Source organism: Rhodamnia argentea, chromosome 3 (genome assembly GCF_020921035.1).
Source record: "Rhodamnia argentea isolate NSW1041297 chromosome 3, ASM2092103v1, whole genome shotgun sequence".
Lineage (NCBI taxonomy): Eukaryota > Viridiplantae > Streptophyta > Magnoliopsida > Myrtales > Myrtaceae > Rhodamnia > Rhodamnia argentea.
In genome coordinates this window covers 26725431-26748368 of record NC_063152.1, presented here as the reverse complement: position 1 = coordinate 26748368, position 22938 = coordinate 26725431, and the positions used below count along the sequence as shown (strand labels likewise).

The following is a 22938-nucleotide window of genomic DNA, read 5'->3' as shown; positions in this document are numbered from 1 at the left end:
TGAAAAATCTCAAATAGAAGCTCGAAATTTCTTTATTTTTTTAAATAATGACTTGAAGTGAATATTACTTTAAATAAAAATTTAAAGTGACCTCATTATTCAAAAAAGAGCTTGGTCAAAGGGCACTTTCGTCCTTCACATTTTTAATTTTTTTATTCCTTTTCTGTTCTATTTTCTTTTTAATTTTTATTTTTCCTCTTTTTTTTTTCCTCCCTCCTCCCCTAGCCATCACGGCCGTCAGACGAGGGTCGCCCTCGCCCTTCACTTGGGTTGTTGCCCTCGCTTGCATTGTGTTCATATGATTGGCTCAAGTGAACACAGGCGTCAGGTGCAAGGGCAACCCTCGCCCTCACCCGGGCTAGCGAGGCCAACATCGAGCAAGGATTGCCTTGCTGAATCTAGTGAGGAAAGTCCTCGCCCGACACCGACAAAGGCAACAACCCCATGCGTCAACGACGGCAGCCCTCATTGGACTGCAGCGATGGCTGGGGAAGGGAGAGAACAAAAAGAAAAGGGAAAAAAGGGCAAGTACTTAAAAATGTAAAAGATGAAAACGTCCTTCGGTCAGGCCTTTCTTTGAAACAATGAGGCATTTTATGCTCTTATTTGAAACTTCAAGACATTATTTGAAACAAGATCCACTCAAAGCCCTTATTTGACAAAATAAGAAGGCTTCAAGTCCTTATTTGGAATTTTTCTAAGAAGAAATGACCCAAAACATCCCAACAGGAGACTGCTCAACTTGTCATGGAGCACCCAGGAAACCTCTCAAGATCAGAAAAGTCTCGATGCGCTTGTTAAACTTAGCATTGACTCGAATTCACGTCGTCGTCGATCGAAAGACTTCATGTTTGTGTGTTACGTAACTACTACGTTGTGATTATACCCTTAGCAAAACTCAACCGCGTCTATCTTCCCAGTCGTATCACAGCAACTCTACTCCCCGGCGACCAGTAGCTGAAACCAAATCATGGCACATTTGATTAATGTCCAAGACCACTGAATGCACCAACGACTTGATCGATGGCCCGACATTAACCAGGGCCGATAGGCCCGATACGACACATCTTGTGCCGAGAATTTCCAGCCTTGCTTTCTTCCACGCATTGTACTCCGTTTCCTCAGGTAGTCATAATTAGAAAAGTTCCGCAGCAGTAGAAGCAAAATCACTAACCCCCATAGGACCACAGTACATGTTTGAAACAATGCATATCTTCGAACAAACCAGATGCTGCTGTGCATTCTTTTGACTAAAGTTGTTCCCATGCTTAAGACTTCTTTTCATGCATTTACTCAAAGAAAGATTTCCATCTCGAGCAAGAAATTAGCCCTTCTCAAGTAGAGCATGTCCTGGAAATCAAGCCAGGCTTCAAGGAATACAACCTGCTGGGCTGGCTACTGTATTTCCACCAAGAATATATTTTTCCTCGTGCTGAGAGCCATAGAGAATACTCACAGATAGAAGAACAGAATATCACAAACATCCAGGCCACCTTTTATCTATTTGATCCCAGTATTGCAAATTTCCATGGACAAATACTTTGGGTTCCGTGACCTAGAAATGCACAAAGGAGAATCTTAGCCTAATATATAATCATGTCACGGTTATGGCACTGTAACAACAACTTACCAGCATAATTGGAGGAAAAGCAATTTGAAGACGAACTCTTGAGAAGCCTTTTACGAAGAATAAACACTTGAATCCATCTACTGTAGTATGCTCACTGTCCCGTATCAAAAGGAGGAGTTACGTTATTCAGATATTCAGTTCATGAGCCTCCATATGTGCTCTCATTGGCAAAACAAACAATACTACCAGAATCTGGGCACATTGGCAGAGATACAGCAAGAGTCTTAACCTTTGTCATCAACAATGTGAGACTTATGTTTTGCCAGGAAGAAAAAATAACCAAAAGCCTCACCTGATGAGATATGTGAAATTTCTGAACTGGTAGTCTTGCAAGGGAATCCTTTCTTCTTTAGAGTACCTAATCATAGTACAACAAAGAATAAAGATACAGAACTTACAAAACTAAATTAGGACTAGCCATCATGCATCCTTTCCAAATGTGACTGAAGATGGAGTGCTTTGGAACTTATTAAGCCGCTTAGCGATACCTTTTCTGAGAAGTGTTGAAACTTGAAATTATGATACCACTGTCGAATTTATTTAATACCTAAGAAAGTAAAGAACGCCGATTTCACATTTTTATTTTAACACTTCACCTCATGCAAACTTAGGAATATGACGAAAGCCGGAACGGTGAGAACCTAAGACATGCCTGTGAAAGAACTCTTGAATTGAAACGTACTAACAAAGAAGTGAATCCCATACATAGGTGAAAGGAACATGTAACGAATGGAAATTGAGGCCTCTAACTGATTTTAAATTGTGAAACCAATACCAGCTTATTTAAGAGTTTAAGCTATTAGAGAAAGGTGCACTTTACATCTTATATCCTACATATAAGTAAAATCAAATTCAGTAAAGAGATATAACGAAGGGGTACAACTACTGAAATTAACCACAAGTTCTAGGAAACTTCATTTATTATTTTTTTGGCCAAAAAAAGCTTACTTATTCAATCCATGCAACTTTTGGAAGACAAAATACCAAGAAAACTCATTCGCTTAAAGGTACCAAAGCAGTGCAAAAAAACAGCAACATCATTGATGAGCTCTCTAACGAGCCATGTTTATGTCTGTGCTTTATATAACTAAAGCCCAAAGTATACCATCTTCAACAAATAAGAAGGCTCTAAGACTCCATTCCCTACACCAGCCCAAAAACATCAATATATCTCAATGCCAATTATGTCGGATTCATGTACCATATAGAGTAAAAGGCCAAAAAAATGTCAATTTTCCGCCTGAAATGTCAGAGTAGTAAGTTCTAGCAGACTAACTCGTAATAATTAGAAGGGACTACTAAGAAACTGGTTATTAGAGCAACTAAATTACCTCCATGGAAAGTCATCTTCACAGAAACGGGATATTCCACTCATGGCTGAAAAAGAGTCTATGTGAATCCACTGCTCTTTGATATTTTCCATGGCCTGGCCTGTGTAAGCAGAATTATTTGTAAGAGGATGATGAAGAATGAACGCACGCACATTTGTATGGTTATGCATGCACACAAACAGAGAGAGAGATAGAGAGAGAGAGAGAGAGAGCTTACTGCTTGTATGTAAGTATTTTAAAGCGTAGCCACTGGGATAGTTCTCATATGATGCCAAGAAAGTGATAACCGTGCACCCTAGACTACAAGACGAAATGTTAGCGCAAGAATGAATGTGCATAGAAACCCCAAACAATAAAGTACAAAGGAATCTAACCTGACAACGATTGATCCCACCATGATGAAATAGAGCAAATTCCATAGACGTTTCTTCCTGTTGTTATAGCTATAAAGATCCAAACAAATATGAGCAGTCGTTAGCATTCACATGCATGGAAGAAACAAGAAAGTATTTTTGACTCCAGGAAATATCAAGTGTATATCATGTATATCGCCAATGGTTAGCCTTTGAGTATCTAGTGCATCATTTTAGGTCTACTTCAAGTCTCTATTTGTGTCATCACCAAGTTGTCCTCACCAACTAAAGGCGACAGCTCCATCATTGGCAGTATTAGTACCATATGAGCACTAATTCGAATAGTCACATATTAGAGAACATCCAATTTTAAATAGGCATACAGCCCATCTAAAGGCAAAAACCCAATAGAACGACCGAATAAGTTGTTCCATAAGTGCTCATTCACCAAAACAGGGTGAAGCAGTTACCTGGAAGTATGAAACCTCTCAATGCTTGTAGAAAATTATCAAGAATATAGTGTATCATGTTAGTTCTACTAGATCATGTCTCTCTCAATACTTGTAGAAAATTCTCAAGAATATAGTGTATCGTGTTAGGCCTACTTGATCATGTCTCTATTCGTGTCTACCAAGTTGTACTCACCAACTAAAGGCCATAGCTCCATCATTGGCAATATTAGTACCATATGAGCACTAATTTCAATAGTCACGTATTAGAGAGCATCCAATTTTAAACCGGCATACAGCCCATCTAAAGGCAAAAATCCAATAGAACAACAGAATAAGTTGTTCCATAAGTGCTCATTCACCAAAACAGGGTGAAGCAGTTACCTGGAGGTAAGAAACCTCTCAATGATTGTTCAAAAATCTGAAGAATATTAAAGGCTTCACGGCAGAAGTCTAATGCATTAGTGAGATGTCTAACTACTTCTCTCGCTAAGTCAAATTCTTCATTGTAGGTATAGCACATTTCCCTTACCAAAGTACATAATAGCTATCAAAATCAAGTTGTCATCTCATTTGTACATTCTTATAGAGAAAAAATAAAGGTTCAGACAATGCATGGAGCGACGTACATCCTGCTTGCTGCAACTGCAGCCGATAAGTTGAAAATTGGAACAGAAGCAATTATAAAGCGGAGCTCCTGCAATGGATTTGTTAACAAAATCATTTGTACGCTTTGTTAATGAAGTAAAAGGTTGAATGCAGTTTTTCAACTAGATTACCTTGTGTGGAAGCTTAGAGTAGAGCAGGACAAAAGAATACACAGGGATGACATAAAATAGCATTCTCCTATCAAGAAAGACACCAAGCTGTAGGAAGATCAGCATTCAAATTATAGAAGGGAGCAACGAGAATAACTCTGATTTTACAGTCAAGTTGATTTTTATGCAGAATATTTACCAGAAATCAAGTTAATAGCTTGATAATCCAAGATAATAGCTAATAATGCATTGAAGAACCATTCAGAGAAATGGATAAGCATGGCAATCCAACTGTGAGAACTGCTAGTTTGCTCCATAACTCACCAGAGAAAGAGGATATGCAGCAAGCAGTGCGCGGGGTAGTGCTGAAGTGAAGTACCAATGAAATGGGTATGTCTAATTGCAAACTCATAAGGAGAGGAAATTATTGTCTCAACTCAAGAAAAGGCCAAAGCATCATCAATAAAGTTATAGATATGGAATTAGATTTTCACTGACACAAATTCAAAGTGGCATACTCGAGAGTAACCTTTATTTTTAAAGCGTGTATGCAAATGGATTACTATACATGGCATATATTCAACCACATCTTTTCAGTGTTTTGGGCAAAAAAAACTAAGAGACTCTGCAACGATAATGAAAGCATGACAAGCATGAACAAGTGACATGGACATGCCATAGGCAAAAGACATGAAAGGTATCAACGTCACTCAATAGGCTCCATCTTCTCCTAGTGATCAGGCTAAAGCAACCTTTTGAAGCTGAAAGCCTCATGGGACATGATTTATTTGTTGACAGGACCTCAGCTCCAAACTCCAGATAAAGAGAAAGAGTCGAAGGAGGAAGATATTTCTTTCGAGTCAGATTTCTGCAATACTTCTCTTCCTATGCCTTGAGTATAAAAAATTTTCTTCTCCACCTCAATATTCGCATTCTCAAGTCACAATCAACAGTCACAGGAGAAGTCCTTCATTTCGTACTTAAAATGCATCATTTTATCCAATTAACAGACTTGCCAGAATTTACATTCCTCTGCTTTTATTGAACTTAAAATTACCAGTGAGGGATCTTACATCGACAAAAAAAACATCACAAGATATGAAGATTGCCACAAAAGGATACACCCCATTCAGAGCTTCGGTTGAGAACTGAGTTAAACCAAAAAACTTCAAATTCAGGCCACATGAGTTTCCTCCACATGAATGAATCCACAAATGTTGTAATACCTGTCGAAAGTACAATAGATTATGAGAAACAGATCTGGATTGCACTATCGTGAATTGCAAATTGACAATTAGCAAAAAGCAAGTCCCAAGAAATTTAGGCTCACCTACGCACAGAAGAGCCATTGGAATGCACCATTTACAAGCTTTAAGTAATGAAATTGATCTGGTCTGCGTTCAACAAGAATGAACATTAGTAATAACACAAGACAATCAAGATGTAAGATGAAGTAAATTCATGCTACACAAATTAAGGATGTCATTCAACATTGGTCGAACATAAGATGCTGAAAGAAGTAGAATTTCATCTTCGGCAAGGCATGCTATGGAGACAAAAAAAGCCATTACTTTCATCAGCACTGACTACCACACAAGAATGATGTGACTAGACAACTTGTGGACTAAAGAGGACCCAAGGAGGATGTCTTTCCGTGAAAGTATCTGAGAATTTCAATTTCAAATCTCTAAGCAATAAATCTTGCAATTCAACTGAACAAGACAACTCTAGGACCATCCTATCTCCTATAACATCTAGAACTTTTAAATTGATAACTCAGACAGAATCCAATGAGATCGTGTAGAAAATACATTTCCATCTTTGGCAAGACAAACTAAACACAGAGAAATGCCATCACTTTCGCCAGCACTGGGCAACACACAAAAATGATCTGATCCAGTTGAATTGTAAGTGAAAAATAGGAGAGGCAATCAGCCACCTATAATGATACAATCCAGATTTCGAGGATGGAGGAGACTGTACTGGAAAGATTGGAGAGACAGGAAAAGGGGGAGAAAGATTGCCACAAAATCAGTACTCACCAAAAGAAGTTCGAGGCCTATAGGACACAAAAGTAGCAGAATATCACATCGAAAGACCAGGGTCGCAAAAACCTGATAATCAGGCAAAGAGTCATAAGAAAAGCACACAAGAAATTAGAGATAGAACCTTAACCCATCCACAGTAGCAAATGAGCAAGGATAAAGTTAAATGAAAGCAAAACACCATACTTAAATACTCAGAATGCAGGCACATGCCTATGTCGATGTGCAGGTGGCAGAGGGTGTCAATGACGCCGCATCATGTGTATTTGGCATTGGATGCAAGTGTGTTCTTTATTGGTGGTTCGATTACTTTTGTTTGGGCAGGAGGCTCAACCGGGTTTACAGGTTCACAAGCACATTCATGTGTGCAAGCGTGTGCGCACGACGTGCGTGGTGTGATACCAAAGAATAATAATCTGGATAAAAGAAGCTTTAGCTAAGGTCTCTCTATTTCAAAAGTATACTTCCATCCGAGGATGCTATTATTTACTTTCATTTCCTTCAGAATTTTTAGGAAATGCTCACATACCCCAGAATGACATGCTATTCAATCAAACAAAGCAGAAGCTAAAAGCTAGAGATGAAACAAATTCAAGAACACGATTAAGGAAAAAAAATTGAAATGGGTGTGAGTGACTACAAAGGCGGTGATCAACTTCTTGAGAGTTGACGAAAGCGTACCAGACAGTTCAACGTTGCATAAAAGCTGCCTCTAATCCAATAAGCATACGCAATATTAACTGCAAGATAATTAACAAACAATATTGAAAGACTGGCAATAACCCACACATAAAGATAAACAAGCAGCAAGTTGCCAGTTATGTTGACTTTCATGATCTCCCATCATTAAACGATGCCGATCAACAACTACCAGAAGGAGCATCTCAGTCATAGCAAATGTGATCGAGAACAGAGATGGTACAGAGCAAAAGATGTGATCAATCTGTAGCCACTTGCAAATATCCTTTAAGATCAAATAATTTTGTCATGATCAGATCATGTGGTTATTCAAACACACATGCAGAGAGCATAAACCCTAGTGGAGGCTCATTTTCAAGCTTCTTTGAATTCCATGGACGTTAATGTGCGCATTTTCCTTTACCTGGAAAGAACATAAATCATAATGGAATTTCTTTTACCGGTCGTACAGACAGACAGCATCATCGATTTCTTTTCATTTCATTTAAGAAAAAGAAAATTGGTTTCTATAATACTGACTAAATTAGAGACTGCAAATATTTAATATCTTGAAAAGCTTTCTCTTAGAAACAGACTGGTGAAGGAACCTGTCAAAGTTGTACCTCCTGTTGTTGCCCATTTTTTTTTTCTGTTTGGATCCTTCTGTTACCTGACTCCACCTTAGTTTAATGGTTCAGCAAATCCACATTTTTACAGAGAGCAACTACAACTTTATCCATGACATCACTCCCTCCTGATAATGATCCACTATGGTATGCCAAAGTTATGCTGTCTATTAGAGTTCCAAATCGAGACAAGATTTCAAAGATAACTGTTCCAGGCCAATCAAACCAATATAGAAAGTCACAGTAAGTATTAGAAGCAAAAAATACGCCATTCAACAATTTAAACGGGCAGATGGTGCACTTGTGAACTACCATTCAGATATAATCATCTCAATAAAGTCATGTTGCTTCACAATTAGATAATCAATGAATTTGCAGAGATGGAATGTGGACGAAGATTTGCAATCCCAAACTAGCAACAAATAAGATAGCCATGATATGAATCTATTTACCTAGACCAAGTGCTAGGATGTTAGGGAGAGGACGGGTGCAATAGAATAGCAAGTGAAACTGAATCGCACTCAAGATTACAAAGAGAGCTTCTACTTGACGTCCAAATTTATGTCTAACCTGCCCAAATAAATAAATAAATAAATAAATAAAGAACAACAAAAAAGAGAACTATAGTTTAGAAAGTTTGTAGGGACCGATTTCACCATAATAAACACAGAACTTTACTATCCCAGTGAATACTTGCTTCCAACCTCAAATCACCAACTGGACAAAACTAAGCTTAGGTACATGTCTCAGGAGGCATAATTTTCAAGTTCAACCCTCATGATTAAAATAAAACCTTCAAAGATCAGAATGGTGGTATTAATGTTCAGTGATTGCAGAAAGACAGATTACAGTATGGGATAAGATATGTCTTCACAATACTAAGATACCCCATATCCAAGAAAACAAGTTGCCTCCACATCCAGCCGAAGCACATAAAAGAGAATAGTCATCATGATCTTTAACACACAAGAGTGAGTTGCCGCAATGATAAGGTTATTATATTGACCTGCAGATCACATTTTACAATTTCTAAACTGCAAAAGAAAGTGTGTGTACATGTGATCCTCCCTAGACATCATAAAGCAGGAGACTCATCAACTGAGCCACACAAAGGGATCAAATGATCATAGTAACAGAGTCGATGTTCAAAAAAGTAAAAACTTAGACACTAGATCATCCTAAAAAGGCCAGCCAACACTGTTCATGCGAGAAGCCAAAAGAAAAGGAGAGAGAGAGACAAGAATACATTCGGCAACATGGATGCCAGAGGACAGCATAGTCTTGAAAAAGTTTCAGTCCTCTTCCTTCATCTTTGGAAATCCCAAGCAAAGTATAATTGAAACGTTAGAAATAAATCAGGTCCACTCCAAAGACATATTCATTAATCACTCACTCAATTCAAATTATGTAACAATAGCTACTTGAATTGACATGTCCAGCAAACCACCATATGATGTTGTGAAAAGACTTGTCACAAGATACTAAGCTACAAGGTCATCCACAATCCTCCAACTGGTTTTATATTCTTTATAAATGCTTGCTGCGCATAAAAGTAGCAGAATGTATTCTCTACCTATATTTTCAGTCAAACATAAGTAGGAGAAGCGGTTAGAGCAATCAAGCTACCAGGAAAAACAGAATTAACAAGGAATATGAAGTAGAACAAAGGTGAAAGTATCAAAAGCATACCTGAATTCTGCAAAACCTTAGTGTCAACAGTATGATGCCACCAAACACCAATCGAACTGATGATAGCAAAAAAAACCTCAGCATGAGCAGTATAAATATTATGACACAAGGGCATCACACAAATAAATCTCTACTACAATACCCATTACACATGCAGCAGTAATCCATTAATTCGTAATGATCAGCGAAGTGAGGAATGAGCCAAATTTCTATTTATTAGAGATACAGGACCAAATTAAATATAAACGAATCAAAGATTTGCAAATATAGACCTTGTTTTTGAGACAATAAATGGAGAAGCTTCTATGTTGATTCAAAGTACATATGCAACCGATATTCGACAAGCAACTCAGGGTCATATTCATTGATGTCCATATATATGTGTGTGCCCGTGATAATATATACATATATATATATACACATATAATATGTATATGTGTGTGTGTATACACATATAGGTTATACACAGCCCAATTAACATGCTTCATACAAATATAAAAGAGCTTGATGTTAGAATTTTCAACCCAAATATTATGCTATGAGGTGGAGGAATACTAGACAAGTACAAGACCATTACACACCTATAAACAAATGATGCAAAATATTTAAGACTCCCTCTCGCACACAGGCGAAGTTGATGAAAGGAAATAAGATAGACTAGAACCACATGTGAACAATCGACATATTCAATAGGGCATTAAGGAATGGAATGTGGCGGACTTTGAAACGCAATAGTTAAGCTATCAGGTAGAGGGATACATGAATATAATGCATTGTAAGCCCCATATACAAGTTATGGGATGTAATACCTCATTCATGTTGGAACTCCAGTACTGAATATGGAAAAATTCTATCTCTATCACATCAATGACGCAACTCCACTTTAGAGTACCCAAAACTGAGGGTCAAAAGGAAGTCTAACTCTATTCATATGTTTTTACACGGTTTCCTCTTATTTATGCTTTTCAAAAAAGATTTTCGGAACCACGCATCTAATAAACAAATTGATTCTATAAAGACATGTAGTGATTTGGAACTAGGGTCACCAACAAAAGGACAAAAAAGAAGAAGTGTTGACAAAAAGTAATATTTCCCACAACCACAGCAAAGAAATTTTCAGAGTACTCAGAAATTTTCAGAGTACTTAGACCAGTAATTTCATAAAAGTCCCAAACCAACTAACCTGCATAAAGACTATAAATCTTTGGCAAGTGCAGCAAGCTCATTATCAATACAACTGGTGTTGCCAAAGCTGATACCAAGAATGCACCTAGAACGGGAAAGGATAAAATAGTTAAAAGATTTATTTAACATAAGGATCTGACTTAACCAATGTATAGCATTTTACCATTTTGGAGATTAATATGCAATTGGAAAGATTCATACTAAAAGTACTAGTACACTGTATAGAAAAGTTGACTATATTACTAAGAAAATTACCAGGAAGCAATGAACTTCAAAAGGTCAATTGTGCAAAAGTAAGACTATGAGCATTTTAGTTCAGACTAGTATCATAAACAACATCAAAGAATCAATTTTTAGCAATGTTCGAAGAAAATGTGTACACTGGACTAAGTTCACTTTTATGTAACATGGGAACCTACAAGGTAGAAGAAATGACAGACAAGTACAGAGAACTCCAGTCAAAAGAACGAGAGAGACATTTCTCCAATGCTTTCCCACTTTCATGGTCAGAAGAGTCTACAACTGAAGAACTTATCCAAAGTAAAGAAGACATCTACAGACTAGGGAAAAGAATATGCCATGTGGACTTGTAGGTGGCTTACCGAGGAAAGTGCGGGGAACAACTCCAGGGTACTCCAGGTGATCATACTAGTACAATCATGAAAACCAAATAGATTTCACCTTAGTATCTCTCAGAAGGGAAAGTAGTCAGGGAAAGAAGTTGCAGTAGGAAACTATTTATGAAGACACAAGGAAGCAAACACAAGAACTTTAGCCAGCACATCAAACTCTTAAAAACTTGTGAAGAGTTAGTTTGGCCACAGAACTTGGGCCATATGTTTAACTTTCTCCAAATGGGTGAGTAATGTGAACGAAGCCAACAAAGGGGGAAGAGCTTGCACACTCCGGAAATATCTAAATAAGGAACATGATGTTCAATTTACCTTGTCCAGGTGATGCCGATGGTAAAGAATGTCATGCATTGCCTGCAAAATAGATACCAATGGAAACAGGCAGGAAAGTCAGCCAAAAGCTAGAATTATGACAATCCAAACAGTGCATCACCATTTTGGCTCTCCGACAACAGAGGCATCTCAAGCACTTGACTAAGGAAATCAACATCAACCCAGAACTGTTATCAGCTAGGAAACAGAAACCCGATTCCTTAAATTCATCGATAAACCAGAAATAACTCTATGACAGAAAATTTGAAAACTTTGGCGTTCTTTGCATCACACCCAGAAGAACTGAACTGACCAAAATCAATCACAACTGAGGAAAATTGAAGTCACCTGAACGTTAAAGCTTTCTTCAACCTTAGTATAAGGCACCATGAACACGTAAAACGCAGCGATTGATCCGAGTAGCAAGTCGTACCCTGAATTAAAACAAAATCCAAAAAGGGACACCACATAAGCGTGCAAGTACGAGACTTAAGGAACAAGAACGCAGGCACAGTGCCGCGCATTATACCGAAACTGTGCAGAACTTTGGAAGGTCGAGAAGCCATGGTTGTCGCGAAAGGCCGAGGGAAGAAAATGCTTTGCTCGTCGCTGCGGCAGTGACGAGACGAGCCGGGAGACGTTGGCCTGCGACTCCGAAACCCGAGAGATTGCGGGTTCGTTGAGCCTCGGGCCGGGCCTCGATCCGAGCCTCAAGGCTAGTTCGAGGCCCGGCCCAACCCCTAGGCAAGACCGCCCACCAGTCCTCTTCGGCAGAAGAAGAAATACAGAAAATTTATCAAATATCATTGTTTCTTGGAAATTGTTTTTTTTTTTGTTTTAACATGCTGAAAAGAGAAAACACCTGTAATATTATTACATGCTCTTAACGTGCAATAAAAATTATCCTTAGTTTCTTATCTAATGCCTACTTTTAAGAAATCGCGATCATAACAAAGGGACTAAAACACTTGCCCTACCGTAATGTGTAGTTTTTCAATTTGAAAAGTTGTCAATATATCTATGTTAAATAAAAAAACTTGAATTCACGAATCGTAAATGGAGAGTTCAATCGAATCAATTGGTGAGATTCAATATAGAAAAAGGGTATCTAAAATTAGTATTCTATATCGATAATCATTTTTCTGACTTTATAAACAATATTATAAGATATTGGATTTTGAGTAAGAATCATGGTTTTGGGAAAAGAAATTTTAAGTCTGTGCATGTGTGATAATACCATACAATGTGTCATCATTTACCTTTGCCTTATAAAGTGCAAAATTTTATTTTTAACTATTTGATAACTATCAAAATATAACATATTTCGTAAAATATGATAAAATTACATCATGTTAATTAATAAAGATATGAAAAAACTACATCAGTTGAATTGATTATATCTTGGATAGTAAATTAATAAGTTTACTTGCAATTCGGATGATTAGCGGCTTATCAAAGATGCATGTATCGGATTGACTCGAATTGCATGAGATAAATTGAGAATCCTAATAAATATGGGAGATAGTATTATTTTTGGGGAAAATTGTTTTGTTAAATAAAGACATGAAGTGGCCATGACAATTTCAAATAAGGGTCTCTCTCTTTAGCCGGCTAAATATTTCAGCTAATTAATAGCGTTTCCATCCAAAGACAATTTCAAATTTAATTTCAATTTTTATTGCTTTTATTTCTTTTTTCTCATTTCCAATTTTTTTTAACCTCATCCAAATCAGGCGAGGGCCGGCCCTTTGATGGCGGCATCAAAAGGCAAGGGTAGCCCTTGCCAAATCGGGCAAGGGTGACGCTCGCCCAACCCTCTTCGAGCATCGCTAGTGGCCGCCCATTGCCAGAGATTGGTTACTGATGAAAAAGGAAGAAAGAATGCAAAAAAAAAGAAGAAGAAATTTGAAAAAAAAAGGATGGAAATGCCCTTTTTAGCTATAAGGTTATGCCGTTATTTGTTATTATCATTGTCATTTCAGGCCCTTATTTGAAATAATATCCAATTCTTATCTTTATTTGAAAAAATGAGGGCAATTGAAGTCCTTAGTTGAAATAATATCTACTACATGCCCTTATTTGGAAAAATGAAGTGCTTCAAGCTTTTATCATTGTAGCCTTTGCAAACTCTTTTATTGAAAAAATAAAATCAAGGTGGATATTCGCACCTCTCTTTTTTTTTATTTATTTGAACATGTAAATAAAAAGACGTCGATACCGACCAACCTGCTACAGCCTTAGAAAGGAAAATAAAATCGAAAAGAGAAAAATAATAATTTATTTGCGCCGCCACTGTTGACACGTCGAGCGGGAGGGAACGCGCAGACCACGGTAGGAGGAGGCGTATTACCATCCGAGTCCATCGCCGTCGCACGAACACCGCGCGCTCCTCTCTCCCTCCGTCGCCCGCGCACCTCCAATGGCCGGGCACGAAGAGGAGGTGGCGATGGAAGTGGAGGCCGTGCAGTCCGTCTACGGCGGCGATTGCGTCGTCCTCGATCGGTATCCTCCCCGCCTCCACGTCCGCATCGTGCCCCGCACGGCCGACGTCTCTTCTCAACAGGTGCCTCTCCCTCTCTCCTCTTTCAATGCTCCTTTCTCTGCGATTTCGATTTCGCAGGCCGAGAGCGCGCGCGTTTCCGACCGAGGACGGGTCTCATTTGTGTTGCCTCTGTGTTCTTCGCAGTTTGTGGAAGCAGTCATCGGAATAAGTGCAGGCCCGCAGGTAATCAACTTCTGCGGATTTTTGTTAGAAGTCGAAGGAGCATTGCTGGATTGCCTAGTTTCGATTCAATTAGGTTAGAAGTGATGTAGGACACTTTTGACTGTTGGCTTGCTTACTGTTGAATGAATTTGAGTTGCAGTCACCACTGGGCAGTGCTGGAATTGTTTTCTATTTAGATAGTTTTCAAGCTTGGAAGCAAGATAGTGGTCGATTGTTTTTGTTGAACATCAGTTTTTACCTTGTTATTTGTCAGTGTCTATTTCTCTTGGGCTTTTCTTTTTGGGTAATCCTCAAGATCACTGATACTCTTCCGAAGACAGTGTTCACTGAAGTGAAGATGTGGAATAGTTAAAGTTGTTTTAGCAAATAGAGTATGTTGAGAATTGTTAGTTGCTGTGTGAAGGTTCGAAGTTTGTTGCCTATCATTCAAAACTTTGAACTTTTCCTTATCTATAAATGGTTGGCATTTGAAACGAGATGCATCTATCTCTCTCTCTTTCAGCGTGTGAGACTTGATGGATGTTGTCGTTGTTTTGGCAGCTGATTTTGTCTGGTATCTACTAGATCAATCTGTACTCTCATGCGTTTTTACTCAGTGAATTTGCAAAAGCTATACTTTTAGCTAGTCTTTGTACTTTGTCTTTTGTATGACTTTAATTTTGATGTCTTGTGTAGTATCCAGATGTCCCGCCTTGTGTTGAACTTATAGAATCGAAGGGTCTTGATGATAGAAGGCAGAAATGTCTTTTGGATTGCATATTGGACAAAGCTCGTCAACTTTCCTCGTGTTCAATGCTAGTAGCACTTTGTGAGGTAAACCTAGTAGATCGTGTCACGCAAGTTCTTTGATGGTAGCTAGTGCTGGCCGTATGTAAATATCTTTGTGTTAGCTCCACTGACATGACAGTGCAAGCGCATTCAAGAACATTTTTGACTTCATTTAGGTTTGTAGGGCACCTTAATCAATCATGTACATGGATCTTTCCTCTCCATCTGACCTTTCTTTCTGGCTAGAACAGACTTGATTTGCTCTCTAGGGAATGAACTGTCTTCTCTGCTGGCAATCCTTTCTTTTTTCATGTGATTTTTTATTTTTGGCGTGATGTCTATTGACCTCATAGAAAAGTGTGCTCAAATTGTTTAGCATCTCAAATCTCCTCAGTGGAAGCTTAGTTGGTAACTGTTGGATTTTTGGCTGTATCATCTGGTATACGTGACTACTCTGTTAAAATCTCCTTTCTCCACAATGTTAAGAAGTCGACTTGTGCTGAATGAGTTGCTGAAGTAGCTGCTACCTTGCATACAGGTAGGTGGCTGCTCAAGCTTGAGAGTTGCATTTGCCTATGGCTAGCATCGTGAACTCAGTTAAAGAAATATGAAAGAGTTACTTGTATGACATCAATGGATACCATTTAAATGACGAAATGTTTCCTGCAAAATGACTTGCTTTGGGTATGGTAGAAAAAGGAGTAGCTACAGAAAGTGTTGGACGAGCTAGTAGTAGGGTGTAGGCTTTGTCAGGTTCATGTTTTAGTCCCTTACTTTGAGAAATTAAAAATCTTATCCCCCAAGTTTTGCGAGCAAGACTGCTGAAGACAATCGTTCATCAGCCTTATTTCTTCGGCCTTAATGATACTAACACAAGGTCATGTGGCATACACTTTGTGTTCTTGTCATTATGTTTATTCACTGTTGCAGCAATGCAGTTATTTCTAAAGAGGGACCATTTGATTTGATAACTTCAGCTTAATGTCAATTCTTAATCTTGGTGAAACAATTTGAAAGGATTAACCTTTTTTTCATCCTTAAACAAAAAGCAAAGTTTGAGTTGCTTCATACATTTGTGGTTCACGGGGTCTTAATCCAGTTGATTTGGTTAGTAGAGGTGTCTGAATTTAAGTTTTTAACCATTCATTTGTAAGTGCTTAGCTAAAACAGAAATCAATGTTTTCTTTCTGACTTCTTTTTGAAATTTATACTGTATTTGGGAGAGGTGTCCATAAAATTGTTCGTATACGCAGATCAGAACTAGTCTATTAACCCATCAGGCGTCCCTAGTGTGGTCTAGGGTAACACAATCTACAAAGAAGGTAATATGTAAATTTATTTGTTATCCTGCTGAGATGGAAGAGGCACTTTCCAAATTCGTCTGCTGTGCAAGTTTGAGTCTCTATACTTTCCGACCTAGATACATGATTTAGCTTAGTTTGCACGAAAGGTTCATATAGCCTATCTAGTTAGTTGGATATGGCTTAGTAGTGATGGCTCTTGTTGTTGAATCATCTCGCGGTGTGAATCTTTTTGTAGGAAGCAGTGGAACTCCTCTCTAAGATGAACCACCCAGAGGGTGACTGTCCAATGTGTTTGTTTCCTCTGGTTCCTGAAGATACAGAACGCAGAGATTTGGCTTTTATGAAGCTGATGTCTTGTTTCCATTGCTTTCACAGGTCAGAATGCATTCTTGCTTGCGCTTTTAGTTGTGTCCCTCATGTATATGTTTTTTCCCCTCCTTGATCTTTAATTTTCCTCACCTGGAACCATGGCAGTGACTGCATTATCAGGTGGTGGACCTGGCTTCAAAACGAAAAACAAACAAAAGTTGGTGAGGTGGAAAATGAAAAAGGTATGAAGGTTTTTGAAAGAACTGTCCCTCTTTGAACTTAAAGGTGGATTTCCTTTTCTATTCTAGTTTCTCTCCTTTTTTTAGTCTTTTAAACAGAATTTTTCTTAGGGTTGGAGGTTGTCCATGTGTCATTCTGGGACATTTAAAATAGGTTCATCAGTTTGAGGAGATTCTGATTTGTACTTTCAGTTCATTCTGTAGTTAGTATCTTATGAGAACACTTGGTTCGGCTAACACATAGATGCTACTAGGAAATTTTCAGCTTGCCGTGCAAAGACATTGTCTCATCTGCTGGCTTTGCATTCAGAACATGTCCAATGATTGCTAAGTTTAAGGTCATGTAATTTTATTTTGGTTGTAATATTTGTCTTCTCTGGGATGATCAACTGTTTGCTCATTGTTCCATATGTTTGATCCTTGATTCGTGCCCTATTAACTGCATTTGGCTACATGGTGCCTGATCTCTGAGGGCCACTTAATGTATGATCTGTGAAATGTATCGTTAGGAGAACTTTGCCAAAATAGAAATTTTCTTGGGAAGGAGAAGACTCCTTTGAAAATTATTCAAAGATGCAACTACATGATAGCACGTTGCTATTGAATGGTTAGTAATAATTCTGTCATTCATGTCATTGACAAGGTACTTACTCTCCTTATATCCATTTCTATATCAAGCTAACTAAGAGTATCAAATAAAATGTCGGTAATATGGGCAGCGGTGCTCCTTAGTTTGCATCGTAATCCATCAAAGTGGGTCTTATCTTTGATCTATAACATGCTAATCAAGTGCCTTTTCTCACGTACAACTGTTAACTGAAATAAAAGAGCACTTTGTAGTAGCAGCATCTACTCAATTGTCAGTATAGGATAGAAACCACTTGATGCTTCCTGTGTTCGTAGGCTGTAAGGAGCATTATTATGACACTAGCACTATTACTTGACACGTACCTATTCATGATCGGATGAGGTTGTTCGCTGATGTGCTGTAATTGTACTTAATTTCTTTTTGGACATTAATTGCTCTCTTTATGCTCAAATCTTTATTTTTAAGTACTTGACTGGCGGCTGCTGCTACACATGCATCCAGGGTTAGAAAGCCAGGGAAACTGTCCAGTTTGCAGGAAAGGTTTTCAGGCCAAGGATTTGGAACATGTACTTACGTTAATCAGCTCATATTCCTCCAAGTCGGTATGTCATTTCACTTATTAGTCTAGAGGAATTATTCAAAGCATATGTCATTGTAACTTGCATTGTCAGCGTTAGTTGGTTGTCACCTCTCTTTAGATAGGTTGAGGAACAACTGGTTGGGGGAGAAGCATGTAGTAGAGAAGCGGTCTTTGCTCATATGGGTCCATGGCATATTTACCTTATGCGGCTGTATAGTGGCCTGATGGCTCATGTGCAGAAAATCTTAGGGAAAGAATACTAGAAACAAAGACTGCAGAAAATAACCAGTATGTGGGGCCAACCTGTAAAACCTGTATCAGCAAATCAATAATGGCCTTTGGTGGGGAAAAAGCAGACAATGCAGGACTTAGGCCATAATTTGTTGGCTGCATGAAGTGGCAAAATTTTAAAAATGGTCAATATAATTTGTTTGCTGCATATTATTGATATGACGAGGGGAAATAGATTCTCGCCAGCTTACTCATGCATTGCATGGGTTATTGTTCAAACTTTATTTAGAAAATGTATTTCACATATGAGAGAACATAAGAATTTATTATAATACTGTGCATTGGGTTGTAGCAAAAAATTATAACCTGTTCATAAAGTATTTTCAGTTATCTTCTAGTTCTCCCATTACTGTTTTCTTGAGGTATTTTCTTTGTGAGCCATGGATTAGTCATGAAATATTTGGTCACATATTACCATGAAATGTCATATGTAAGAAAGATCCAGTGATAACCATTATAATAAATGGTTTTTTGTTTGCTGATTTTTTGAGTTTTTGATAAGTCAAGTCTTGATGTCAATGTACATTGCAAGTCGAGATTCATTCCATTGCTTTGCAATTGTTGGTCTAGTAGTCAAATGAAAAAAATTATGTCTAGCCAAAGAATTAAAGGCTGAACTCAAAGAATAATTTATAATGTTGCATAAGTTGTGAATCTCTATAATTTTAGTGTGAAAAAGTGGTAGGTAAAGACTAAATTCAAAGAAATCAATGAAATACGATGTGTTTTAGAGAACACTTTATGAATCACTAGAGGGGTAAAAAGTTGTGGTTTTGCATAGTTATCAAACTGATCACTGCTCGTGTAAAATAAGGACGACATTAATACACATTCAAACTCAAAAGTGAATCTGTTGTCAGTCATATATTTCCGCTTGGGAAAGTCATTATTATTAGCAACTTTCGAAATTATGGAGAGCTACTTTGAGAACTTCTGCCAAGGGATTTTTCAAGTTCTAATTGGATTATAATGACGTCACATTGGAATTTCGTAACCCCCCCCCCCCCCCTTGCCCGTGGCCCATGCCCCTAGGCCAAAATGTAGTTGTTGCATAATACTATGGAAATAGAAAGACAAACCATTGTTTATATTGAATATCCAGTTTTTCTACTTTTATGAACCATCTGGTAGATGATCTGATTATTTTTTTACCTTCCCCTAAGATTACGAAGCTGGAGGCAACATTCAGCTAGAAGTAATTATTCAATATTTAGTTTTCTGTTTTTTGGTTCATATGACGATGGACAATACTAATAGAGATTCAATTGCTCTTTTGGCTAATGAAATAAATTCATGCATATAGAATTTGCAGCTGAAACAGTTTTTTTTTAAATTATCGTAACATGTTGCACTCTATAAAAATGGCGTAGCACATTATTAAGAATAATTAGCATGAGTTTATATTTAATAAACAAGATACGACAAACTCTCAAATAAGTTTCCTTGATAAAAAAGGCAAAGCCATTCAGTGAAGTATGACAACCGACTAGATAGATAAAGGTAGCATGAATATACCTTATCGAACTATATGAATTTAAATTGCTCTATTCAACTAGTATGAAAATAATATAGCTACTATTGTGTATACCCTATTGAAATACTCTTTGATTATGTATGTTATGAATCATGACGGATTCACATATATTTTGAAACATTTTTCTCAATCACACAGCTGTTTTTTCTTGTTCAATCATTTACTATTTGAATACAATAAGATGTTTGAAATTAGATTGAGAATTTAAAAATATTTCTGAAATTTTCTACCATCATTTACCAAAGTTTTGAACTTTTATTTGTAGAGAAAGGCTCCTCTTATTAAAGTTTAATGTCTTAAATGCGCCAGGCACTTTTTATTACTTACAAAATTTCTAAACTTCTATTTGGAAAAAGAAAGGCTTCTCTCATTAAAACAAATGTATCAAATGTCCAAAAATCTATTTTAACATAATATGTCAGATCAGATTAGATGTCGGGTGCTGGTTATAGTAACCTTTTGGCTGCACATCTTTGCTTTGGTTTGGCTGGGTCTTCTATTGTGTTATCGTGGGTGACATTCTTATAGCTATTAGTAAGTTCGAATTCCCTTATATCCCTTGTGGGGAGGTTCCTAGACTTTGGATCTTTCAGAAAGTCTGGAGGTGTTTTATGTCTGAATTAACATGCATGATATTTGTGTCCATCTGACGGCTTAAGCTGGGAATGAAAACCTTCAATATCCGTTATCCTAATGCATTAACTTATGGCTCCTTTCCATTAACTTATGGTTCTCTTTCTCATGAATTCTTCCTCGGCCACTACAGATTCTGTTAAAGTCCTGCTGAAGGAACTTCTAATTGGTGGTCAAAATGCCTTTTTCCTTGTGTATTCTGTTGAGAGTGTCTTCGATATTTTCGCTAGCCAGGTTAAGTAAATAAATGCACTCTCTCGGTTGTCATGGCAGAGTTCTGAAGGAGATGTCGCTGAAGAGAATGGGGAGCTTCTCCAGTCAGATTCTGAAAATAACAGAAGGCAGAGATTTGAGACCATTATGAAAGTACAGGAAGAAAACAATGGCTTAATTGAACCCAAGAAGGACTTGGTCGTGTTGCCGGGAATGTACATAACCCCGACAATTACCTCATCGACATCTGGTACAACGAATGACAATATGGAGCAACAACAACCAAGGGACGAAGCTGTCTCTTTGGAAACAGATTCTTGCAATGCCTTAAATCAGCAAAAAGACAAGGCAGTTGCTCCTGTCCGTAATTCCATTGGATCCTCAAAACCACGAGGCACCATTGAGCATAGGAACTCAAGTACGAGGAAAAACAGTGCGAGGAATGCTAGAAAGCCAGGCAAACACTGGGTTAGGAAAGATTATACATCTAGGGTTTAATTATTGTAGTAGTTGATGACTGGATAGAAGTACGAAAGGAACAGATGTCAAGTACGAGTTTTTGTCGTGCCCTTTTGTATACACACCGCGCACTCTCCATGATGAGAGTGCATACAGGATATCTTTGATTGTCCGTACCTTCATTTGCACCTAGACATTTGAATCGCGGTCTCAACTGGACCGAGTCATCTGATGTGAAATAATGCAAATGCGGGATCTGCAGGAATGTGCGTGTCAGTTGGGCTGTCTGAATCCTTGTCATAAGATGGAGGACACAAATTTGCAGTGCGCCTTCCTCCGAGGTCCATGACCAAATAGCTTTTGTGGAAGTCATGATTGATTTGCCGGAATAAAACTGCAACATTCAGTAAACTTTTTGTGATTGTTGCTCATGGACCCGCCCCCCCACCCCATGCCCCCACCCAAATGTCCCATAAATTGCAGGCCTTGCTTGCCCCTTCCGGTTCTGTAGTGAGAGTTTCTTTATGGAGCTGTCCTTATCATATGTTTCATTGATGTAATAATTAAAATGCGCTTTCATTTATTGACTATCCGACAAGAAGTAGCTCCTGATTTTTATTAGACAGTTTTTCGGTAAGTTCCGCTTATCATTTGCTCGTGTATAAAATTGAAGCTTTTAACTTATGCAATTTCTTTCTCTTGGAGCTGTTTTCGTTGAATTATGCATGGAGATACCCACACTGTGAAAGCTCCCTTTCAAGCTAGTGATGGGATGAGAATGTGATAACTTATTCTTCTATAGTCAGATTTAAAGAGTGGCTGGGCCTGCTGCCTTTCCTACAGCAATTGCCCATTTGCTTATGTTGTAAGCTGGGGAAGTCCTTTCGTGCCAACACCCCCGCGGAATTGTGCTATATCTTTCGATGGATCTCTTGTCTTAAAAGTCCAAAACATCATTATTTCAAAGAATCAGCCCCACAAATTGTAGACATCTATGGCCGTCGCCGTCTCGCCCAAAACCAACCGAAACACTTGTGGAGAGCTTGTGCTAATGGGTAAGAGTCCTCTTGGCATTTACCATAGCTTCTCTTGCAAGTGATTTGAAGCATGATTTCTCCTACACAACATTGTTTACGATTGCGTGATGTTCTCGGAAGATCAAGCCTATGTCATGCCGATAGATGTCCAATGCTTCGATTTGATTTCCTAAACCTTGGTTACGGAGAGGATTATTATGCAATGTACATCCCTGTCTTGACCTTTTAAGCAAGTTGGCGTTCACTAGTTGGCGCAAGTTAGGTTTTTCACTAATTGGACTATCACAAAACTAATTCTTCTCTTTTCTTTAGCACTGGATTCCTTCCTTGGAATAAGCTAAGCACGGTCCTCTCTTGGCTCTCTAATGCATTTTCAAAGGAAACGGCTACTTCTTTCTATTGAGACAACTCGCGAAGTTGAGTAGATTCACGAGATTGCTTTTCTCAATAGAATGCTTCAGCGGATCTTGTCACAAGCAATTGCTAGTCATCTTAAAATGAGTAGTTCAGCTGCAACCGTAAATTATGGAATCAACTTATTATTTGATTATATTACTTGTGCAAACTAT

The 22938-nt window shown here is 38.1% G+C and overlaps 2 protein-coding genes across 5 annotated transcripts; one reads left to right on the top strand and one right to left on the bottom strand.

Annotated features, from left to right (window-relative positions):
- Positions 1–1099: 1099 nt before the first annotated feature.
- Positions 1100–12381, bottom strand: LOC115726301 (dol-P-Man:Man(7)GlcNAc(2)-PP-Dol alpha-1,6-mannosyltransferase). 3 transcript variants are annotated; one of them, XM_048276014.1, is made up of 21 exons: positions 12218–12381; positions 12037–12122; positions 11689–11730; positions 11347–11392; positions 10743–10829; positions 9560–9615; positions 8323–8440; positions 7248–7306; positions 6564–6635; positions 5852–5915; positions 5644–5747; positions 4846–4917; positions 4543–4629; positions 4393–4460; positions 3336–3404; positions 3179–3261; positions 2962–3061; positions 1923–1988; positions 1631–1724; positions 1457–1555; positions 1100–1391 (listed from the first exon to the last, which is right to left on the bottom strand). In XM_048276014.1, the coding sequence occupies exons 1-20, from the start codon at positions 12252–12254 to the stop codon at positions 1475–1477; spliced, it is 1491 nt and encodes a 496-aa protein (XP_048131971.1). In that variant the 5' UTR covers positions 12255–12381; the 3' UTR covers positions 1100–1391; positions 1457–1474. The 3 variants fall into 3 exon arrangements, with proteins under 3 accessions (XP_048131971.1, XP_030511968.1, XP_048131972.1); XM_030656108.2 differs by lacking the exon at positions 1100–1391 and having other exon boundaries at positions 1421–1555; XM_048276015.1 differs by lacking the exons at positions 1100–1391; positions 12218–12381 and having other exon boundaries at positions 1421–1555; positions 11347–11435; positions 12037–12115.
- Positions 12382–13918: 1537 nt separating this feature from the next.
- Positions 13919–21982, top strand: LOC115726305. 2 transcript variants are annotated; one of them, XM_030656111.2, is made up of 7 exons: positions 13919–14251; positions 14375–14413; positions 15089–15226; positions 16721–16860; positions 16960–17036; positions 18124–18224; positions 20934–21982. In XM_030656111.2, exons 1-7 carry the CDS (start codon positions 14108–14110, stop codon positions 21369–21371), a joined length of 1077 nt encoding a protein of 358 aa, XP_030511971.1. In that variant the 5' UTR covers positions 13919–14107; the 3' UTR covers positions 21372–21982. The 2 variants fall into 2 exon arrangements, with proteins under 2 accessions (XP_030511971.1, XP_030511972.1); XM_030656112.2 differs by lacking the exon at positions 14375–14413.
- The last annotated feature ends 956 nt before the right edge of the window (positions 21983–22938 follow it).

Coding starts and splice junctions, on each gene's coding strand:
- LOC115726301 (XM_048276014.1), bottom strand. CDS start 12,254: ATGGCTTCTCGACCTTCCAAAGTTCTGCACAGTTTCG. Junction 9,616..10,742: donor GATTTATAGTCTTTATGCAG/GTTAGTTGGTTT, acceptor TGCTATCATCAG/TTCGATTGGTGTTTGGTGGC. Junction 1,725..1,922: donor AATTTCACATATCTCATCAG/GTGAGGCTTTTG, acceptor GATACGGGACAG/TGAGCATACTACAGTAGATG.
- LOC115726305 (XM_030656111.2), top strand. CDS start 14,108: ATGGCCGGGCACGAAGAGGAGGTGGCGATGGAAGTGGAGGCCGTGCAG. Junction 14,252..14,374: donor CCGACGTCTCTTCTCAACAG/GTGCCTCTCCCT, acceptor TGTTCTTCGCAG/TTTGTGGAAGCAGTCATCGG. Junction 14,414..15,088: donor GAATAAGTGCAGGCCCGCAG/GTAATCAACTTC, acceptor TGTCTTGTGTAG/TATCCAGATGTCCCGCCTTG.